The 23,081-nt window shown below is 44.0% G+C and overlaps 1 protein-coding gene and 1 long non-coding RNA gene across 3 annotated transcripts in view; one reads left to right on the top strand and one right to left on the bottom strand.

Annotated features, from left to right (window-relative positions):
• The first annotated feature begins 422 nt into the window (after positions 1-422).
• LMO4 (LIM domain only 4) lies at positions 423-15,403 on the top strand. Its single transcript, XM_040566479.1, has 5 exons — positions 423-1,112; positions 3,079-3,317; positions 9,921-10,017; positions 10,372-10,527; positions 14,672-15,403. Exons 2-5 carry the CDS (start codon positions 3,082-3,084, stop codon positions 14,678-14,680), a joined length of 498 nt encoding a protein of 165 aa, XP_040422413.1. The 5' UTR covers positions 423-1,112; positions 3,079-3,081; the 3' UTR covers positions 14,681-15,403.
• LOC121074408 overlaps positions 15,192-23,081 on the bottom strand; it is a 504,929-nt gene continuing 497,039 nt past the window's right edge. Inside the window, exons 18-19 of one of the 2 annotated variants that reach the window (XR_005822307.1) lie at positions 19,293-22,302; positions 15,192-19,196 (exon numbers count right to left, since the gene is read on the bottom strand). This is a non-coding gene — a long non-coding RNA (uncharacterized LOC121074408). Of the gene's footprint in view, positions 22,303-23,081 lie in introns of both variants that reach the window. The other variant, XR_005822306.1, reaches the window with a different exon arrangement.

Here is a 23,081-nt window from a genome sequence, read left to right as displayed (position 1 = left end):
CGATCGCTCCCGAGCTGGTGGCCGCGGGGGGACGGCTGGGAGCCCCCGGCCTGGGGCGGCGGGGCCCGGCGGCGGCCTGCTCCCGGCGGCCTGCTCCCCGCCACCGGGACCCCGGCGCCCGCCCGGCCCGGGGGGGCAGAGGGGGGCGGCGGGAGGCCGGTGCCGAGCCGGGCCGGGCGCCCCCGAGCCGGGAAGGGCGCGGAAGGACGGGGCCGGGCCTGGCGGCGGCGGGGCCGGGCCGCCCCCGGCCAAGTTTCTCAACTGGTGGCCGGGCGCGGGGCGGGCGGCGGGCGGCGCCCTAACGGCCGCTCCCCACCTGCCTGCCTCCTTCCTCCGCATTCCCCTCCTCCTCCTCCTCCTCCTCTCCCCTCTCTCCTTTTTTTTTTTTTTTTTCTCCTCTTTCACTCATTCCTTTGTCTTCCCCGGGATTGGCAGGTTTTATTATTCCGCCTGAACAAGCCGGGGGCGGATTGGCTGCGGCGGGCCGGGCGGCGGGGCCGGCCCGGAGTGTAGTTGGGATTGCGCCCTGTCAGTAACACATGTGCGAGGGGCAGCGGCCGCACACGCACGCGGGCTCACGCGCGCTCACACCCGCTCGCACACCCGCGCGCGGCGGGGACACGCGCGCCCACGCGCGGCCGCCCCCCCCCCCGGCCCGCCCTGCCCTGCTCTCCTCCGCTCTCCTCCTCTCCTCTCCGCGGCCGCCCGGCTCGGCTCGGCTCGGCTCGGCGGGGAGCTCGGCAGCCGGCGGAGGGGGCGGGGGGGAGGCGATACAAAGTGAAGCCACATTGCCAAACTTACCCGGCGATTGCGGCAGCCGGCGGCGGCGGCGGCGCCCTGCGTGTGCGGCTCCGGCGGCGGGGGGCTGAGCTCTGCGGCTCTCCCCTCCGGGGAAGCGGGAGCCGCGGGGAGGACCGCGGGCAGCCGCCCCTCGTAGCGGCAGCGCTGCTCGTCCAGCCCGGGCTGCCGCTCCCCGGGCTGGGGGCTCCCTCCGGAGCAGAGCCGCAGCGCGGGCGAGCGAGCGCGGCGCTGGTTCCCTCGCACGGCGGCAGCCTCCGCGGTGACCCCGAGCGACGCCGCTCCCGGCCTCTGGCAATATAGAGGGGAAGCAGGTAAGGAGAGCGGCCGCTGCCCTCCTCCGCGGGGCCGCGGGCCGGGGGGGCGGCGGCGGGCCCCGGGCATTGTCGCCGGCCCCGCGTACAAAGCCCGGCCGCCGCCCGGCCCCGCCGCCGCCGCGGGGAAGGGAAGGGACGGGGAGAAGGGGAAGGGAAGGGGAAGGGGCTCCGGCGGCCGCCGAGCCCGGGCGGAGGGGCCGGGAGGGCGGGGGCGGCTCGGGGAAGCCGCGTCCCCCGGAGTAAACAGCGCTCCGAAACAGTGGCAGGAGAGATCAAAGTGAGCTCGCTGGCTTCGCTCCTCGCCGATCCCCTTCCTGCCCCCCGCACGGTCTTTTGTTTCGATGCGGGAGAAATCCGGTGAATCACCTAATTAAAACCAAGACATGAATTAAGCATCCATTTTTGTACTACAAATTGCCAGCTCTCCACTCGTCCCTCCCTTGGTCTCCATTAAAAAAACACCAGAGACGCTGTTAAAAGGGGGGGGGGGGGGGGGGTGGTGGTGTATTTTGCCTCTAGCTTCCAGCTCTGCTTTCTATTTCACTGACTCCTATCCCAGGACCTAAATTGCTTGGCTGTGTAATTACTAGAGTAAGCCTATTTAAGTTAAAAGCTTTTTTTTTTTTTTTTTTTCCTCCCCCCCCAACTCTAAATGAAACTTGATGAGGGCCCGTCCTTAGTTATCAAGGGAGTCACTTTCTGGTCAGTCCTCTTGATTCATCTTTTTAGATTTAATCAGCATTAAGGTATTGCTTGTCCTTAAGAGCCTTAGCTTAATGGGGTTACTGGATGCTTTTCTCAGTGTAACGTTTCCCATTTTATATATATCTGCCTTCGACAAAGACGGGCTAAGGTGGTAGCATGGAGTCTTTTTCTTTCTTTTAAGAAATCCGAAGTGATTTAAAGCGCAGGGAAACGGTTTAAAGACTCAGAGCAGGAAATGCAGATTCATTTAGGCTGTAGCTGGAAACTGTAACAAAAGGCAATTCCTTGAACAAATGCATCAGAAATCAATTTACATAAAGGTATATGATGCGTTCGGATAAATGCAATGCTAATGGCTTTTAGAGTGGTTTTCTTTCCAAAGTCTAAGGGTTTTTGTTACAGCTTAATTGGTGCAGTTCTTCTGGTTTATTGTGCGGTCACTGGACATACCTCCAGGAACTCTTTCCGAGGAAACGTGTGTTTAAAATCGGCCTAAGTTCGCCGTCTCCTGAAGCCAAGTTGGGCCGGTGGCAGGAAAAGTTCGTCCTCGCTTCCCTGGAGGTATCGGGCTGAGCGTCCTGAGCAGATAGCCAGATGCCTCGGCATGAGCACATACGGCTTACGGAGGACAAAGACAAAACATGCTGCTTAATTGGCAGTAAATAACTTGATCTTTTTATAGTATAAGTGACTAGAGGAACACCGGGAGTTTATTGGACTCTGGATTGAAGGCAACAAATTAATCGGTTTAGAGTAAGCTTTATGAATTGATTCCTATATTATCTCTCAGTTGTCCTGCTTGCGTAAAACGTTTATTAGAAAGTGAAAAATGCCCTTTGGTAGCAGTTTGGGGGGGCAGCCCCAGCCTGAGCGCTGCGCTTCGTTATCCTGCTGCTTTCCTATGGCAGGCAAACTTTTTTCTTCTTTTTGAAGTAACAAAGCTTTAGCATTTAAACCGCTGATCAAGGGCAGATTAGCGAGGCAGAAGTTGAGCGTGTTTGTGCGGGAAGTTAACGGGCGTCCCGAAGCTCACCGGCCTTCCTCGGGGCCGGCCGCGGCCTCGGCCCGCAGCCTGCGTGCGTGCCTCAGCACCGGCACCGCCGCACCTCGGGGCCGGCCGCCCCCGCCGCTCCCAGGAGCCAGCTTCACGGCTCCCTTTCACCCTCCCCGTGCCCCCCTCCCGAGCCGCGGGGCCGTGCCGGTGCCGGCTGGGGGCTGCCGACCCTGACCCGGCCCCCGCGGCGCCCCTGTCCCGCAGGCCATGGTGAACCCCGGCGGCAGCTCGCAGCCGCCCCCGGTGACGGCGGGCTCCCTCTCGTGGAAGAGGTGCGCCGGCTGCGGGGGGAAGATCGCCGACCGCTTCCTGCTCTACGCCATGGACAGCTACTGGCACAGCCGCTGCCTCAAGTGCTCCTGCTGCCAGGCCCAGCTGGGGGACATCGGCACGTCCTGCTACACCAAGAGCGGCATGATCCTCTGCAGGAACGACTACATCAGGTGGGCAGGGGGCGGCGGCGGCGGGGGGGCGGGACGGCGGCTGCAACTTTAAAGTGGTTTGTCAGCACAAAACAAGTCCCGACTAAAAATAAACAGCAATCAGGGAGGCTAAATTAATCTGCTTTGTTGTAGTGTTGAAGGAGAAGCGTGCATATCTGAACGGTAAATGTTAAAATCGCGGGGCTTAAATAAGGCTGTGGCAGAGGTGCTAAATAATGAAACGCCTGCCTTTAGTATCTGATTAATTATGATATTTACATAAGCACCTTTAAACTCCTTTGAGTGGAAACAGAATGACTCATTCTCTGCTCTCCTTGTGAAAGAGCTGATTACCCGCCAGTCGGAGGGCCAGCGCTCCTGCTTACCGCCCCAACGGGAGCGTTTGGCTCCGCGTTACGGGGGGCCCGAACCGGCATTTCTCTGAGCTTCAGCACGGAAAATGTGGGGAGTGGGAGCAGAGGGGATACGCTCTCGCTCCGTATCCCTTATCTCTTCCTCTTCCGAAGCTGTACGCTGTAAGTGCCGCAGATTTGGGTAGGGGGAACTAAGCCTTCCTAATCTGGCATCTGTTGGGGCGCAGTGCGATTATGCACAGTACCCCTTCCAGCGCGCTTCCCATATAATTAATAGAAGGAATTCATGAGGTCAGGTGCCCGTGCGATCTTTTCAGGTGAACTCAAGCTACTTAAACTCATTAATTTAAAAGGAGGCATTTTGAAGGATTACACATTTAATTTGAGTAAATGGTTTGATAGACTGATGCACATGAATGCTTCAAGGAGGTGTTCTATTTCAACATCCAGTAATTAAAAAAAACAACAAAAAAGCCCCATACCTTCCCAGCATAGCAGAAATGCATAGTTAAAACAAATTGTGTTTTGTTTGAATGCTTCTGGCTCCTTGCTTACAGTAAATGTCAAGAGTTAACCCGGGTTTTTCTTTTCCCTAATGGCTGAAAAGTTCCACTTTTTTCTTCCTTTCTGCAAATCTGGCCGGAAAACCTTACAAGTTTGTTTATGTTGTAAAACTTGACTTCTGTTTGAGAAGATCAGCACTGTACTGAATATGTGCAAATGCATGGAGGCATCCTTAGCCTAAAAGGTCGGTGCTGAGGCTTGGTTGCTCAGATAACGCAGCCTCTGTCCCGATACGTGGCCTCGTCTTCAGTCAGTTAAGTAGAAGAAATGCAGCTCTCAACATCTTTGAGGAATCAAAGCCTTAGCTTTTGGGGGTATTTTTAGAGAGAAATGCCAGAAAATCAGCGCGTGTAGCTTTTTAATAGTGCTTTTTGGTCATCGTCCTAAGCAACAAGCCTAAGCCTGGCAGAATTCTAATTAAATAGAGCAGAACAGTGTTAGGGAAAGAGTCTTGTTTGAAGTGGAAACATTGACACTACTGTTGAGATGCAGTGAATAGTACAGATTCATCACTCGACCAACACCATCAAACAAACCCTCATGTCTGATTACTACTAATTAAAAGGAGAAGATGCGTCCACCGTATCCCAGAGGCAAGTTCAGGCAAGCTTATCACAGTCCTTTGGTTTTGTGTTGCCAAAAACTAATACTAGTGTATTTTGATGTAGGCGATTATGAATAGGATGCTTTATCAGATGAGGGTTTCGAATTGATCTCCTTGTTCTATCGCCTGACTTCTCTTTAGATCTGGGTGATTTGACTTGCAAAAATAACTCAGACAGATGCTTGCTGAAACTTGAACTGGACACCGTACGATCAAGGTGGGGTTGGACGGCCTGGCTGTGTGAGGGCTGAGTTAATTTGCAGCTTTCCCTCTGGAAACAGACTTCATGGGCTTCCACGCAGGTCGTGCTGGCATGTGCGAGACCCTGGCCCTTCTGCTTTTGAGGCAGACCCTCTTGGTGGTGGAGGCGATGCTCCTGTTTGGCGGCCAGACCCACCAGTGCCTCTGTCGTCTCCCCGTGACTTGTGTCAGGCTCTCGCAGTGCCAAGCTCCCTTCCCCGGGCAGCAGCCATGGGCACAGCTCCTAACGGGGACACGGGGGCATGCAGGGCACGACTCCTGAAGCGAGGAGGAGCGAACAGCCGGGCAGGCGCCCGGTGAGGGGGCCTCGACTCCTCCAGGCCAAGACAGCGCGGGGCCGTTCATTACTGAGCGGTGTGAGCCCTCCGACGTCGCGTGTGGGTTTGTTGTTGTTGAACCAACACAGCGCTCCCCTTTCCCTCCCTGCCTCCCCCCAGGAGCTGACCAAGCACCAAATTAGCCGTGGCGCTAGGAGAGCCGCCGCAGCAGCTTTCATTGAAAGCCAAGGTTCCTGGGAAAAGAGAGGGAGGCGAAAATCCTGGCCCGCTCCCGCTCCCTCCCCGCCGCCACAGAGGCGTTCGCAGGGCGGAGAGCGGAGCGCAGCCCTCCCAACCTTCAGATGCCAGATAAAGCAGCAGCGTGGCAGCGAATCCGCACAATTAAAAGCTTTAATTAGTGTCTCCTCCATTTTCTCTTAGTTCTGATAGGTTTTATCTAATGAGATCTGGTCCCTGGCTTAGATCTGCTCGGAATGACGTGTCCGAAATGAATGAGAGCCGCGTTGCAAACAAAACATTTAATTAACAAAATTGGCCTCTAAGAGAGAGCAGGGAGTGGTGGGGAAGGGAAGGGAAGGACGGGGAGGGGGAGGCCGCCCAGCCTCGCTTAAAGGGGCCGTGCCCGCGGCCCCTCCCCACCCGTCCCCTCCCCGGGGCGCAGCGGGACCCAGACCTGTCCCTGCCCTGCCATGGGGTCGGGGTGTCCCCACGGCCGCTCTGGGAGCCAGGCCGGGATGGGAAGGGATGGGAAGGGGGCTGCTGGGCAGCGAGTTCATTTCCCTGGTAATCAGCGGCAAGCTGCTGCATTTGGGGAGTGCTGTCCCTTTAATTGAACAGGCTAGGTAATTAAATGGCACTTTTCCAATAGGACGTGCTAGGTAAATCTAATAGTTGGTTATTTAATATCACTTTGAAGTCTGCCCACTCAAGCACAATGACAGCACAGGAGCATGTGAACTATTAGCTAGGAAAAAAAAAAAAACAGGATCTCAAAAATTAATTAAATCGCATGCAATTTAGGGGGAACGTTTATCTTGATTTGTCATAACAGAATTAATTCAAGGCCTCCAATTCACTTGGGGGCAGATCTGTTACTCTGAATTAACCAAGCGTAATTTGGCTGTTTTTTTTTTTTCTTCCCCTTCTCTAATGCAGCACTTGCCATTATGCACAGCCCCCCTTTTAAGTATCAATAGCTTCTGGTGCTTTTAAGGTGCTTGGTCTCTAGTTATTCTGAAGTACCTTTAATGGACTTGGCTCCAGGCGTAATTTCTGCGTTGCCTTTCTTTGTTACATTTAATATAACTGGTGCAGAATTTAGATTAAATATAGGGAATGTACGGAAACACCAATCGCTTCTGGATCAGTAGGTCTGGATGTGCATTTCTCTCCGAGAGGGCTTGGATGTATGTTTGTGGGCACAAATACGTACTGCGCTGTGCAAGGTTTGGAGCAGTTACATCTGTCTGCCTCCACAATGTCCGAAACAACTGGAACCACAATTTGTTAGTGTAAGTTGCTTGAGATGTGCGTCTGCTGATTCTGGGTTTTGAGCAGCAGGACGTGAAACTGGACTGAAAAAGATTTCTTGCTGCCTTCGTTCCCACTCTTGTGAAAGTTCTGAAAAAAAAAAAACAAAAAACGGGAGTGCTTGTGTGTATGGGGTGTGGGGAATGCAGTGTTGGAACTACCCAGTAGTTAATTTAAGGTGGCTCAGTAAAATGCTGTTAAGTGCAGAAGAGCTGCCTTGTCCGTATAGGGAACCTCTTGATGTTTGTGATTGATTGCATTGCCCAAATGTTGAAATATTAATGACCTTCTTGGACTGAGGACCCAAAGAGGAAACTGAAACCAATTCTGTCATCACAATTAAAGAGTCCCCTGGCTTTAATTAGCCTGACCTGGGGTATCTCTACCCATTGCTGCAGTTAAAGAGAAAAGAGCCCATTAAAGTCCAGTCTGAGACCGATAGCTACTTAATTGAGCACCTAAAGCCTCAAGCCTTTTAAATCAAATACTGTCCTGGACAGTCCCCCTGGTTAGATAATTAGCTCTCCAGCCTCTCAGAAACCATGTGAAACAACTTTTTCAGTAAAGAATAGTTACTGTGGTGGACTTCCTTTACTGGTAAGAAGGAATAACATCTTTTTTTTATAGATAAAACCTTTTTCCTGCTAATGGTATTAGAAAACAAAAACACTCATAAAAGCAGAGAAGGAAAAATAAGCCTAATTGTCCTTGTAAATAACACAAAGCGCTGGAAAGGTGTTGTAATTTTCAGGAATTTCAGCGGAAATTCAGCCGATGTGACTTTGGAAAACAGAATTGTTCTGGAAACATGCTGAGGGAAAACCTAAGATGCGTGGAAAGCCTCTGGATTAGTTTAACTCCGTTTATTAAAATTCACAGACATTCAAGGTGTACAACCACTTCTAGTCGGAGAGAACTGTATAACAAATGAATGCTTAATGAAGACAAGTAGTGCAAGGAGATCAGTATTCCAAAAGCTGTGTTTTCAGGCGGGTGCTGCAGTCGCACAGCGGGCTGGGAGAGACCACTGATCGTGTTCGTGTTCTCCCAGACAAGCAGCGTTGTCCGCTCGTCTGCAGGACCTTGCCTTTCTGCCCCCACCCTGCCAGTAATGCCCTCGTCGTCACCCATTGCCCTAGATTTGTGGATCTTTGCTCTAGATACGTAGCGATGTCTCGCTGCCTCCTCTCGGAGTGCTTGCCATGCACCTTTTCTACGTGCCAACTTCATTACTAGTAACAATGGAGGAAGAAAAATGCATATCGTAAAGCTTTGGAAGTAACCTCAATACATCATGTGGCGGCTCGGAACTGGTCCTGATTTAGAAGATGCCCTAATAATGGACCCTCAGTTTCTAGACAGTTTAGTCCTTTTGGCTGGAGGTCCTGACAATGTATTAGTTCAGCTTTCCCTTTGTAACCGCTGTGATTCTGCAAGAACGTGTCAATGTGTCGTGGATCTCAGACTAATTAGTTTTGAAATGGAGTTTTGATTGAACTCTTCAAATCGATGCTGCTGCAAAATTTGTTTCTCAGCTTCCTATTAAAAGCCATCTTAAGGGGCAGTTTTACTACTCTCTCTGTCGTTCAGTCGATACATTTAATAACAACTTACAGGCTATTTTCAATAAAGTGGCGACAGCAAATTAGTAGTTTGAACATGACAAGCCTCCTCTGCAAGCTCAGATTCTGAAAATTCAAAGCAATTATTTTTATACAGAGGCACACTGCAATCATTCAGATTACGGGTATTCTGTTGTAATGCGTCTCTGAGGTTGACACAAACAGAATTTTATGACTTTATTTGGACAGGAAGGAGATGCAAATATTAATATTTATTATGACACCAATACGCTAATTTGTAAATCCTATTACTGTGTTTTACATCGTGCAGAAAAGTGGGTCTGTGACCCTGCCAGCTAGTTCAGTTTCCTTTTTTGCTGTGAAATGATTGTGGTACTCTTTATAAATATTTGTGTGTATTAGAGAGAGATGCGCAAAAGCAAATAAAGGTTTTCTAATTCTAGCTAATGCAATCTGTAGAAGTAGAACTCAATAATCATTATTGTGTTATATTTTGAATCGATGTGTTGTGCCTTTAAATGGATTTGAAGAATTATGTATATATTTTTCTTCACCACTCTTCTGCCTATTTCCCCCCTCCCCCCGCTGCCTGTGCCCCCCCCAACCCAATGGCAGATGTTGTGGTCTCATTTGATTGCATAGGAAAACTGCAGTGATACAGCAAACACCCAGAGAGATATGATGACAAATGGGTCCAGATCCCGGTAAATTACTTTCTGCTCAAATCGAAATTTCATTCAGTTTGTTGCTAGCAGAGATGAAGTAATCTAAATTGTGGACTCAGGAGCAGATAGAGGGAAGTTGGAGCAAGCATTTCATTATCAAGAGAGAGAGAAGGTTAGGATGAAAGAGATGAGCAGAGGCAAATCTAAAGTGTTGACACCATGATTGAAAAGGTTAACCCATACACATTATATATCAACCTGGATAGCAGAGAGTTTCTAATGGAAACTCTGCACTGATGGAGGTTTACTGGAGTTTCAATACACTGAGCATGATGTCTTCTTAGATATACAATCAAATCCTCTTAACCCTTTTGATGACTCATATCTCAAGATATGATTAAAGTACAAAAGAGTTCTTCATATAATTTCAAGGACACAATGCATTTAAACTCCAGTCATGAATTGTATCTTTTTTTTATGATGAACCCAGTAATCTGATAAAATGTGTGTAGTACAGAATTGTTTGTGTTTCTAGAGGTGTAAGTCAATATTTCTGATTAAATCCTGTGTAACCACATCTAAGGTAGGGTGAAGCTACCAGTTGTGATATGAAAAAGTATGTTTTTGTATAACAACACGTAAGCAAGTTGGAAGACAGGGGTCAGAAGTCTAAAATACTTGTATAATAAACCATGGCAGTGATGTGCAAAAATGCTTAGAGCCTCTTGTGTTTTAAATAATTCATGATCATCACCTCTGTTTCAGGTTATTTGGAAATAGCGGTGCTTGCAGTGCCTGTGGACAGTCCATTCCTGCTAGTGAGCTGGTCATGAGGGCACAGGGCAATGTCTATCATCTTAAGGTGAGGGGGTTTTCTACGTATTTTTGTTATTAGCTGATGAGAACTGCCATGCTTCTGTAGTATAAAATCTGCATCTGCTTGTGAATGAAGTGTGAAGCAATAACTAGAGATATGACTACATATTATGAAGCTTCCCTTAGTGTGTAGCTTTGTTCCCTCATAATCGGTAAAACTATACTTGAGTTATGTACTGCATAGTCCCAACAGGTAAGACTAATGCCATGTTTGGAGGTACTAGAAACCAAGCAGCTCCATATCTCAACTGTACTCACAGTCTCTGAAGTGTAATTTTCAAACCTGCAGCATACTTAATTTGTGCTGTAGTTTCACTTGCTGTCTTTTTTCCTTTTGCAGTGTTTTACATGCTCTACCTGCCGGAATCGCCTGGTCCCAGGAGATCGGTTTCACTACATCAATGGCAGTTTATTTTGTGAACATGATAGACCTACAGCTCTCATCAATGGCCATTTGAATTCACTTCAGAGTAATCCACTGCTGCCAGACCAGAAGGTGAATACTCAACAATTACTAATAAGCTTTATTAGAGCTAAATGAAGATCAATTTCTTTTCAATCTAGCAGTGGACATTCCCCACCCCTGCAAAGAGACCTTTAAGTAACTGAATTTAAGTAACATAGGCATGGGGTACAGGGAGAAAATACTAACCTTTAAATATGACACATAGGGCGAGTCAGTTTATTTTGGTTGGGGCATGTGCAGCTGTACAGCTGTTGAACTCTTTATGTACAAAGCAAAATGGAGAGCATACGTTAACATAAACTCTTAACAAAGAGGAGCATTTTATTTTATAATCTTGAAATTAAGGGCTACAAGAGAGCAGGTTTCTGTGGGAGGAAAATTAGATCCTTTAATATGGAAATAAATGTCTTGTGAAGAGAAGGTTCCTGAACCAAACCAGTGTAAGGTTTTAGTTGAGGAGGCATGCTGGGGTACTCTTTCAGAAGTATTTCCTTGTCTGTTTTATATGTCATAACTCAGATTTAAAAACCAAAGTGCTATTTTCTTATCGCTCCATAACACTAATAGCTCAACTAGAGATTGTATATCTCTGTGGTTGATAGCTCTTGGTTTCTAGCTAAATGAGTAAATAATGACTGTACAAATCATATAGAGAAGAAGAAGAAAAAAATTCTGATCAACAGTTGTCCTGTAAGGCTGAAACTAGATAGTTTTAGATCTATTTTAATCTCCTTAATAAGTCCTAAAGCTATGCAAGTGAGTGCATTTTGATAACTGCTGTGCCTAATTTGTAACAATTACTGTCAACCTTGAGTTAAGAGACTGTTCATTCCACCCTGGTCCAGAAAAGAGTGAATGTATGACTCTTGCACATAATTTTATTCACATCATATTTCATACTGATTATGTATTGATGACATTGATTCATTTACTCTTTACAGCGCCACTTGCATGGATATTAAATCTTATTGACCACAGATGAATTTTAATTTCAGATTGGTGATAGATTTTTCCATCAGCTCTGATAGTATATTTGACTTTTTCATCATTAACCCAGGCAATCACACAGCACTGAGTTATTGCAATGAAACAAAAAGTGCACACTTCAGTTGGTAATTCTTTATGGATTTACAATAGGAACTTCATTAATGTCTGTAAGGATCACAAAAAATAACATTTATCTGCAAATAGGAATTTTGAAGATTAAAAAATCTGGGACAAATGCTAGGCTTATCTATTCTGTAACATGCAGAATAATTTTTAGTGCTTTTACTTAGTGGAGAGATATATGCAAGAAAACACAAACTGGTTTTTAAGGTCCAAGATTTTTTTGTTTTCTCGCTACATTTCAATATCCATGTTTGCTTTTTTTTCCTGTGCATAAATTTGCTGATTAATTTTAAGTATTCTTTCAAGTCTTATGCAGTGAGTGTAATTACATCAAAATAAAACATGGACTTTTTTATTTACTTAATTTGTCAATTGAGGTGATGAGGGAGTTGAGTACCAAAGTCGTATATATAGTTAGGCAGAACAAAGATAATTAAGATTGGAGGAGAATGTGCAGCTTCTTTTCAAGGAAGTACAAATACAGTTAAAGATTCATAGATATATACTGTTGTGAATTTTAATGAAACAAATCTGTAATACAGAGTAGCTGGTGGTGAATCTGTTAAATGAATATTTGTAGGTATCCCATTTCGAAATATAGGTAAAACCATTCATCTTTATACACTGCAGTAAAAGGTTTACCTTTCTGAGAGAGTGGTTTATCCACTTGTCTTCTGTGAATGTAAAGTTTAATGTAACTTCAAATAGGTGTCTAAATTGTCATTTAGTTTTATCAGTTTCTTATTATGCCTTAGTAAAACATAAAAATGATTTAGTTGCAATAAAAGCAGTAGACATGATGAGGAACATAGAACATGGAAAAGAAGTAAAATTGGACTAGGCTTGCAGAGCTCTCAACTGAAGACACCTAGCAGAAGCTAAATGCAGAGAAGATGCTGAGAGCAGGTCTTTATTAGTTCTGTCACTGACAATTAACTGCATCGCTACAGTCGATGATGAGGCAGACAAAGAGGTATTAAGGAGAAGATTGGGGAGAGGGGTTATAGTTTGTTTTGATTCTTTATAATATAATGTCTCCAGAAAACGGTGCAAGTTTCCCTCCCGGTTTTCTGAGGGGAATTGTGGAGCGCTTGAATTTCAGGAAACTGAGTTACAGTTGAGGAGACGAGTTGGTAATTCATAGGTTTGTCAGGTGGCTGGAGTTCTGGAAGATACAGGGGCAGGTGCCAAAAGAGAGCTTTCGCGTGTTAGCATTTTAACAATCTGAAGATGTAAACATCACAGATGGTTTTCCAGAAAGCTGTGTGTTTTAGGGCCACTAATTAAAAATGTTCTTCCACTATGACAGAGTTGGCTGTAACAGATACTCTTTATTAAACATTAAAGATCTATTAGTCTCCAGGTTATTCTGCTGCTAGAGATTGTAGACATAGCAGAATATTCACAGGGTTTTTTTTATTAAGCTGAAGAGATTGAGACATACTCCTTGCAATAAAACACATTTTTGTTGCATTTTTGAAGGTGACAGTTATGAACTTACTATTCTATTAATATGTAGTTGACAGTTAACATGTACTGGTGATTGGTGCAGGCAGAAAGGGTTGCATGATCTGACTTTGCTTAAAATCTTGATTTTGTTTTTAAGGAGGCAGATGCAGTGGTGTCGGCTATTACTGACTTTTGCCTCCCTAAGTCAATTCACACATGGAAATTATAACCTTTCATCGCTTGCTTTGAGTCTGAAAACAAAACAAAACTATTTCACTTCAGCTTGGTACTGCTTGCCAGCAGAAAGCAAACTCGGTTTGTGATGTCCTGTGTGCCATTTTATTTGAAGGGGTTGTGTTGTCCTCTGTAGAGAATTGTCTATACTTTTTTGGCAGTGGTAGTATTTCTGTAGTATTTCTTGTTTGCCAACAGTATTACCGCCTACTAAAAGTGTAATTTTTCCACCGGTTGGCAATGTTCGTAGCAAACGCTTGTCTTCAGCTTCTAATACTTTTAAATAAAGTATGAGTTAGATTATGTCTTTCAGAGAAGATCTTAAAAATCTTCTAGTTTACATATCACTCAACAATTCCCTTGTAGTTACATAATTGGTGTTGTCTGTGTCCATAGTAGAAGATATTTGATGCTCATTTATTAAATATGCTTGCTGGCTGCTCCCTAATCTTTGTTCTGGACAGACAAATTACCTTTCTCACACTGAGCTTCAGCTCTGGGGAATTAAACCTCCAAGCCTCTACTACTTTAATTAGCTTGAAAGTGGGGGGTTGCAGTTACTAATAGACCTCAGGCTTTTAGTAACTTAGAGAAAGGGTGAAAAAAGAACTTCCTGGGAAGCGCAAAATGTCATTTAAAAACCATAAAATTCTCATATATATTATTTCATTTTGGTAATTGCAAACAGATTGTATTTGAAGACTATGGATGATCATTTCTATTTTATCCATGAAAGTTTAGATTTTTATTGAGTTAGACACTTTTAATTATCACAATTCATTAACACCAGTGTGAAAGCACATGTTTGACTTCATATATTAAAATGTTTATGTAACATTAACTAACACACCAGATGAGGAATTTTAAATGGGGGGTGGAGGGGGTGGGGGGAATCCTGAAATATCTATATTTAGCTCTTGTGCAATGCAGCATATTAACCAAAGTTGCCTTGGGAGGATATTGGCTGTACTTCTTATTTGCTTTACACACTATTTCTTCCAATTATAAGATCATATTACTAGCTTCTTCAAAGGCATGGCATAATGTTTCTTCCCCTTTAAAAGGGGCCCAGAAAAGCCACCTTATTCACTGTACGATGTGCTACCAGAAAGTACACTTATTTATTGTTGTCGTGTTTTTTTTCTTTACTGTCTGCTCTTTTTAGTAGTGAAACTGCAGAAAATATTTGCTTTTTGCTATTTGAAGTTGAAACATTAGCAGTGTGAATGGATAGTGTAGAAAGCCTTAATCAAGTCACAGTTGGAAAGTAATCTAATAAAAAAGAGATTAGTGAATAAGGAAAAGACAAAAGCAGTCATGTTGTAGTTTCCTATCTCAAATTTAGTATTCTAGCTAAGATACCCATTTTTATTTCTTGCAGGTCTGCTAAAAGGTCAGAGTAATGCAGAATGCGTGCCTTCATCTCAAATTTTGTTCATCACAGATGGATCCAATGTCTCCAAGTAGACAAGTCACCTTTGTAGCTAGCATCAGTGCCAGCTCCATACCATTGCACCTTCTTTATTCTTGATTGCCCTTCCCACATTTATTGGTGTATTAAAATGACTGAATATGAACATTAAGGACTCCATGAACCTGGGCTAATGGGAGACTGTAGAGAAAATGAAAAAAGATCCACCGGAGGACATCTTTGGGGGGGCGGGTGGGGAAGATGACTAATGAAGCTAATTAAAAGAAGCATTGAAATCTGCTTTCTACCCTCATTAACAATTAGCAGGGCACTGGCCAGTTTGTACCCTGTGTTTTACCTTAACAACATTCTATTTGCTCTTTGTATATTTAAGTGTTGTAAGGAAATGTGTTTCAATCAAACTGAACATGAGATAAAGGAAAGATGTGGCTTTTGTGATATTCTATCACAAACACTTTTATTGTATCTCTGTAAAATACAATGTATGTATGCATGTAAGTGTTTTTGTCCTAATGTTGCTACTTCCCATGGCAAAAAAAAAAAGAGAAAAAGGAAAAAAAAAGTCAGGCTCATAGCAGCTACTGTGTAGAAATTTTCACCTACTTCTAATTTGCTGAATGAAGAAAAATCTTTTATTTGTGATATTTTCAGAGACATTTGCTCTAGTATGGTGTATTTAAATAATAAAAAAGTAAAACAAAAAACACTGAATTGAGTATGGGTTTTAGAAACTTTGCTTTATTAAAAAAAAAAAAACTACATTCGAAACATTACTCTGAAACTAAGTCTTACATAGTCATTACCTTAATTGTCAGTTACCTTTAAAAGTAGCTTTTTTTTTTCTTTTTTGTCTTATGCCAGTAAAAAACCTGTTAAACTACTACTGTGTTACTCTTGGCAAGGATACAGAGCACTGCTTCAAAATGATCTTTATTTTTCAATGAGATTCTTACTTCTGGTAACAAACAAATATATTACAGTTCATATTGCAGTGAATTATGGTATGTATTATAGGTATTGTGGTCTCTTTCTATCCAGTTCTTTCCCCCAGAACTGTTAGGGGTATGCATGTGTCTGTGAGAGTGCAAACATGAGTGTGTATGTATACATCTTAACAGGTCAAAGAATAATAATAAAAATAGAAGCAACAAAAGGGCTGTACTTCACGCTGAGCAATAGAATTGAGTGTTCATAAAAAGGGATACAAAAGCTATTCTGATCTGAACAACACAAAGTTGAGTTTGTTGTGGCAAGAGACTTAACTTTTTAAAACTGATAAGGAAAGAAAAACACACTTCCTGGAGTATTTCCGAGAGCAAACCGATCTCAAACATGATCTGTCCTCTGGAAGGAAAGAGACAAAAAAGCAAGAAAACTTCCTCTAAGCTTAGAAAGGGAATGACTTCATTTACTGGGTTTTTCCCTTCAGCTACTTATTGGTAGATCTGTGTAGAATAACTTTTGAGAAGAAAAAAAATCCCCACTTTTCATTCTTATAGCAAGAATACTAACGTGAATCTATGACTGTGCATTGAATGCCTTCAGTCAGGAAACTGCAAGCACCTAGAATGTGTGTCTGCTGCAATTCACAGCAAATCAATATTACCAACTCTTTGGCTTTTATCGGAGACTAATACATTTGAAATACATCATCATTATGGTTTCTTTTTAATTCTGTTTTCAAGATGTTCACTGTTTAGCTTTGTTTGGTTACCGAATGAGCTTGACTTACTTTTGTTGTGATGCTGATACACAAAAAGCTGAATTATAGATTTGTCTGTCTAAACCAACTGCAGATCTTTTTTTTTTTCTTCAGATCTTACTTCTTGATTTCTAGTATATTAGAGGTCTGCTGAATTTCTTCTTTAACACTTCAGTGCCTGTGCAAAAATTGGACTGTTGCAGAGAAAATAAAATGATGTAGTGTACAGCATCAGACAGTAAAGACAAAAAAACACTCGCATAACATACAAAGTAATAAAACTACTGAAGCTATGTATGTTTTTTTTTAATTAAATGCACTTACGTATACTTTTAAAATAAGTTTGTAAGGTTTTTGAGCTGGCATTAAAGTCTTTAGGTAAGAGTCTTGCAAATTGTGCTGCTTGAATATCTTTGAAAAGACACTTGAAGTCATATGAATATAGAATTCAAGTATTAGTGAGTCTGCAGACATCTTTTTATATTCTTTCGGTATAAGCACTCAAGGTACCGTGTTTAAATCTAACATGTACAGATTTTTGGTTGTCCAATATAACCTAGAAGTGCTAAGAAGATAGCTAATAACTTCTAGTAGTATAGCATTTAGTGATGTAGAGGTTGAAGTTCATTAACAGCTTTAAATAAACTATTATATGACTCGTTTGTAAAGCACAGATACCTATTTAATAGCTTACTTTAAAAGCATTTCTTAAGTTGCAGACCTATAAGATTACAAATGTCACTCATGTTAGCATAATCCACATGCAAGTGATGAAGCCTTTGCTTTGATGTGCTAAATTGGAGGAGGACTAATGGAGCTATGAATATACAATAGAACATATTTTAAGTAGTATTCTTCCTTTAGGTAAAACACTTTCTTGAAACTAGAGGCATTGCAGACAATAAAACATGCTGTAATGGGGATGTTAGGTGTGGGTAGAAGGCTACTGGAAACACTTAGATTTGTCCATATGTGAAAAATGACTTTTTTTTAAGATCTGTAAGGAGAAACGTGTACTTGTTCACCTTTTATCACATGCATTTGCTAGGCTGAGCCTGAAATACACCTCCTGCATTTAGTGCTGCTGAAAAGTCATACAAATAATCATTCAGTAAGAGCTTCCCTCACTTTCAAAAATGAATGCTGTTAAAAAAAATCAAAGGAAATATTACTAATCTGAAATCATCCTGGTGAACCTGGATAAAATGCTCTGTCTATACTGCATCTAAACGTCTCAATCATATAAATTGTCACTCTTATTAATGAAACAATTTTGTAAAAAGATTGCCCTCTAAATGGGTTTAATGTTTTTACCTATCCAGCTGTCTAGTTATGAGATTTACGCATCCTGGCAGGCAGTGGGACATTAAGCCTTTCCAAACCAAATTCTGTTTGCAACAAGATACTGTCTTTTCAGTCCTACATGATTTATCTTTAAATATTTTAACAGGTTATGCAGTATCTTATGAAATATAAAATGAGAATGTCTTACCAAAATGAAGCCTATGAAATTAAGTCACATCTTTAGAATATTAACCACACTGCGTTTGTCTCAGTTTTTCCCTGTTAGTTAACACAGTTAAAATTCGCGTCATCTAATTTTAGGAAAAATACTAAAAAAATAAATAAATCTGATACTAGCATAATGTGACTTGCTAGCAGGCATTTCAAAAGATCATTTTAATTTAAACTTTATATCAAAATTCCTTGGCTGGTATTAGGTGTTAAGCTTTTCCAAGGACCTATGTTCTGAACAGCTTTATTGAAGTAAATGAAATTGAGACCGGGACATGCATGTATATATTTTTTTTAAATACTTCTTCAGTGTGAAATGGTGTGTTCCGGGACTGGTGTCACTGCCTCAGCCTACCCTACATCAACTACCAGATAGCCATGGTTGCTGCTTGTTACGTTTTAGTACCAGGTGTATGCCTATTGTCAGTCCAGCGAAGCCACAGAAGAGCTTATTGCAATTAAATAGCAATTTGTTTCTATGAAAGTGCAATTAAAGTATTACTGATCAGCCATTTTAGATTGGCAGGGCTTTGCCTGCATGTTAAGCAGTGAGGAGCTCTCGGTTCATATCCGCGGAGCCTGAGCTGTGAGCGGCAGCGAAGTGCAGCAGCTCGCCTGTGTCCCCGGTTGGGCTGTAGGCACGAGCCCTCAGCCCCGCGCCCCTCAGCACGCGCGCGCTGCGGGCAGCAGCAGGCCCGTACCTTGGGCTCGCAGCGTGCGGGGCCTGCAGTTATTGCTGCTTTCTGCTCCCATGTAAGCAGGGATGTGCGCGCTTCCTAGGGGGATGTTTTCCACTTCAGATTGATTCTGTGGCAAATGGACTGCGAGCTGTGGGCCGCAAGCCAATAACGCGCTGCAGGTCCTGACTTGTTGGAGATGTGTAAACAGGGCTACTATAGCTCCTTAATCACAACTAATAAAAGACTAGACGAAAGCAATCAATTACCCCATAAGCTCTTTGTTTTTGTTTTTTAATAAAAAGCAGGCATATATCTGACATGGCTGCTATTTTCACGTCTGTACAACAGAACAGGTGAGACAGTTTAAGGCACTCGCACCGTCTTACCGGCTGTGCCCAGGCCTTGGTGGTGGCGGTGGCGGTGGCAGCGGCGGTGGTGGCAGCAGTGCTGGTGGCAGCAGAGGTGGTGGCAGCAGAGGTGGTGGCAGCGGGCCCTCCCTGGGGACCCACAGTGCCTCCGGCCCCGTGCAGGGCAGAGCCCGGGGCCGCGTGGCGGCTGCGCCTGGGTGACTGCGCATCTGAAATGTAAATGTTCGGTGCAAATTAAAAACTTGTTTGTAAGAACTCAAAGAGGAATTAACTTTGTAGTGGTAATTATACTTCTTAATTATCACCATATTTTAACAAAGTCTGAGGCACGTTAACTTCAGTTCCTGCATTTTTGCGCGGCTGAGGCTGTAGACATCCTCGTTCCTTCGCCAGAGGGGATGACATCACACCTGTGGCATGCATGAGATAAGCGTGGCTTCGTTCCGCAGCGCTGGTGTCTCTCAGAGATGTTCCTTGGGGGGGGGAATGGCCCGTGTCCCACAGCTGCCACGCCATCCCAGCCGGGGGCGGCCAGGCGGGCTGCTGTGCCGGGTGGCAAAGGGGTGGCACGAGTGCCCGTGAGGCGGCCAAGCCAGGCCCTGGCTGGTGGCGAAGGGCAGGGCGATGCCTGCGTGCGAGCCTCTGCAAAACCAGCGCGCCCGACAGCCAGGAGCTCACTCACCCGCTGTGGCTCGGGCCTGCGCCAGAGCCCAGGGCCTGAAACAAGCCCTGTTTGCTGGAGACAGACGAGGCTGTGTTGAAGATTTTTATTTTTTTCCCCACACTCTGTGGGTATTTTTTAACAAGCCAGGTTCTGTTGTTGTGTTGCCTTTAGCCGCATGTCTATAGTTACGTCCACAAAAATGTTTTTTTGGCGTGCAGGGGGCTGTTCGGCTCGATGGTTGGGAAATGATAGCCGTGGGTTTAAGTCTTTGCCTGGTGAGGCACCGCGTGGTGCTCCCTGACCCCTGCTCACTTCTGGCTTCTCTGCTGAAGAGCAAGCAACAGCCTGGCACCCACGGGCTGGGTTTTTATTATTAGTAGTATGTTGGTGTTGTTTTTTTTTACGTGAGGCCTCTCAATGCTACTGTATGAAAAGCAGCAAGCTGCAGAACAGTAGCGAAGTGCAAGCCATACAGAGGCCATGCCACGCTGGGTCAGGGAAGAGGCAAAGGGTCCAGCAACGTCTGCTGGCCCCACAGCAGGGCAGCACCGGAGGAAGGTCCCTAGCCTCTGCAGGCCTGGCCCTGCAAAGGGATGGGGTTTTCAAACAGCAAAGCACGCACACCTGGGATGGCTAGAAATTTTAAACGGTGCTGAATAACCTTCAAAAAATATGAGCTTTGAGCTTTAACTTCTCTTGTACTTACTGGTCAAACACAGGTCTCTCAGAGCACTGTGCCATATTGTTCCTATCGCTCCCGCATTTTAACAACCATTTTATTTGTTTAAATCTGTTCCCTGCCACGTTAGAAGTACACACCAGCTGACAAAAACACTGAGTTTGAAAACTGAATTATTTTTAAATGGTTAAACAATGTTAAAAAAAAAAAAGTATTTTGCTTAGTCACTGCTATATACTTCAGTTAAAAAAAAAAAAAAAAGAAAAGCTCAACAATTTTGCTGAAACAGTCCTTCAGTCCTTCAAACCACAGCATTAAGACCAAAACTAAGCTTGAGAAATTACTGCCCCAAAGGAATTCAGAGAGAGAGCATGACAGTGGAGAGAAAGTGGACCTTTTGAAAGGAGTTAGTCTCTCCAGTGAGGTCCTGGACCCCAAGACCCTGCCCATGAGAGCATCAGCTGCACTGCCAAGCACAGCAAAGGCAGCAGCACACAAGGCAACCGTGCAGACAGGGTCAGCCCTGGTGCTTCTCGGTGTCGGGGAGCAGGGCACAGCACAGTCCCCGCTGCTGCTGGCTGTGTCCCTTGCTTTCACGGGAGTGGTGGCTGCCGAAGCGCTCCGTGCCGTGCAGCCGGGTTCCTCTGCAGCCAGCACAGCCGCTGTTTCTTTTCTGTGTTGTTGGAATAAGCTGTTAATTACATTTTGAAATATCCATGCACTTTTCCTCTTAGGGGATCTTTCAAGCGAGCCTTCCGCTAACATCGGTGGTTCGCCGAAACCTCTTGGAATAATCATCAGTTCCATTGAACTTCTGCCAGTTGTTTTGTTAAACTAAATGGAGAGAACAGGGCCTATATTCTTTCTCGAAACGGAAGAGATTGCCCTGTGATTTGGGGAAATCTTGATTGCTTACAGAAGAATAAATGAACAAGGCAGATATTAACTTTACACCTGACTTCAATTTCTTTGAGAAGCAGCAGAGAGATGTCCAGTAGGAGGAAAAAGATCCAGCTAGAACTCATAAGCTAGCCAATAATAGTCTAATTTTATTGTGCTGTAAAATCATCGGCTGCTTATAGAAAACAAAGGGGAAAGGAATGCAGTATTTGTCTTTTATTCTTACAAAAAAAACTTGAGATCAAACAGCCTCTAAAAGACTGAGCTGATATGCATCCGACTTACGTATTTTTTTGATATCCTCTGATAGTCATTCCACTGATGTGTTTGATAGGTAATTATATCAGCCATAGCAAGATGCTGATATGAAATAGTGGAAGACTTCAGTGTTTTGCCATAAAGCTTATACCCCTTGTTATTGAACTCCCATCAGACTTGGGATCTGCAGCAATCATTTGAAAGCTGTAGCTGGTATTTTTGTGCTTAGGCCACATTTAAAAATTATTATTCTTGCTTCATCAGTTAGTCTTTTTAGATGGCTTGAAAAAAAACATATTGCAAATGAGCTACTATTCTTATTTGTTGTTTTAAGAAGGGTAAGCACTGGAGTATTCAAATGGAACAGATTATACCTTTAATTACATCCAAACAGGATGCTGAGCTGATTTTTCTATTTTCCGTTTAATTGCTATAGTTCAAAAAGATATTGCAAATTTGTAAATGAATTATTTAAGCATAGCCTTCTGGCCTCTGTGTTTAGGAAAGAGACCAAAAGATGAAGAAGAAGGAAAAAAAAATTAATTTATAGGGCAATATTGCCACTTGCATCTTTAAAAAAATGTTTGAACTTCTTGGGCAGGTGTTTGAGCTAGATGATGTTGCATGCTTTCTGGGAGCATTCAGTGACTGCCACGGGGTTTGTTTGCATCCCTTCCCCCTGAAGGAAGCCCCGCGTGTGCTGTGGGTGGCAAAGTGCTGTTCTTCTCCAGCCTGCTTACCAGCGAGCATGCCACTTCACCGATGCGATCCCAACCAGCCACCGCTTTTGTGGATGTGCTCGATCTCCATTTTCCTACATGCAAAATGAGAATAATGAAAGCAAACACAATTCATCACTTCTTAAACTAAATATATTTCCATTTTGTTTGCATGTGCATGTGCATATATCACTCACCGTATATATTTAGAATATGTACTGTGACATTACAGCCAGTGATAAATCCTACTCGCTTACTGTATGTGTTATTTGCTGCAACATTAAGCTCAGTAAGAATTTTATATGTAACTTGTACCAAAACTAAATATATTGTGGAATTGATGCGCAGTTGTAAACAAGAGCATAACTTCCCGATTCAACACAGTTGAAGGTGGCAGCTTGTGTGGCAATTCTTTTGTAAACAACCACAGACTTTCCAAAGAATAAGTCAGTTAATTACATTTTTAATGATGTTTTTAGAAAATAGCATTCTTGGTGGAGGGAAACCTATAACACCAACACAAAGAAGTAAACCTAGAGCTTGTACTGAATCAAGAAACGCCGTGGGGGAAAAATGGATCTGTGCTGGGCCCAGGTCTTTTGCTCCCCTGCCTTTTTTTCTTTCTATTGAAAGTGTCCACGTAGAGGAGTTTTTATAGCTCTGGTAGTTTCAGAGCAAGATGACACTGCCAGAATCTTTTTCTTTTCTTCTTCCTTTTTTTTTTTTTAATGTGTATATGTGGATTATCTTATTTCATTATTTTCAATAGTGCTAAGTATGCGCTACCCACTTAGAGAGCTGATGCCGTGCATAGCAAAGCTCAAGATGTCCTCTTAAATACACACAGCTTATGCAAGGCCATGACATGAGCAGG

This window comes from Cygnus olor, chromosome 8, assembly GCF_009769625.2.
Source record: "Cygnus olor isolate bCygOlo1 chromosome 8, bCygOlo1.pri.v2, whole genome shotgun sequence".
Lineage (NCBI taxonomy): Eukaryota > Metazoa > Chordata > Aves > Anseriformes > Anatidae > Cygnus > Cygnus olor.
The sequence above is the reverse complement of the archived record's forward strand: the minus strand, read 5'-3'. Positions and strand labels throughout refer to the sequence as shown.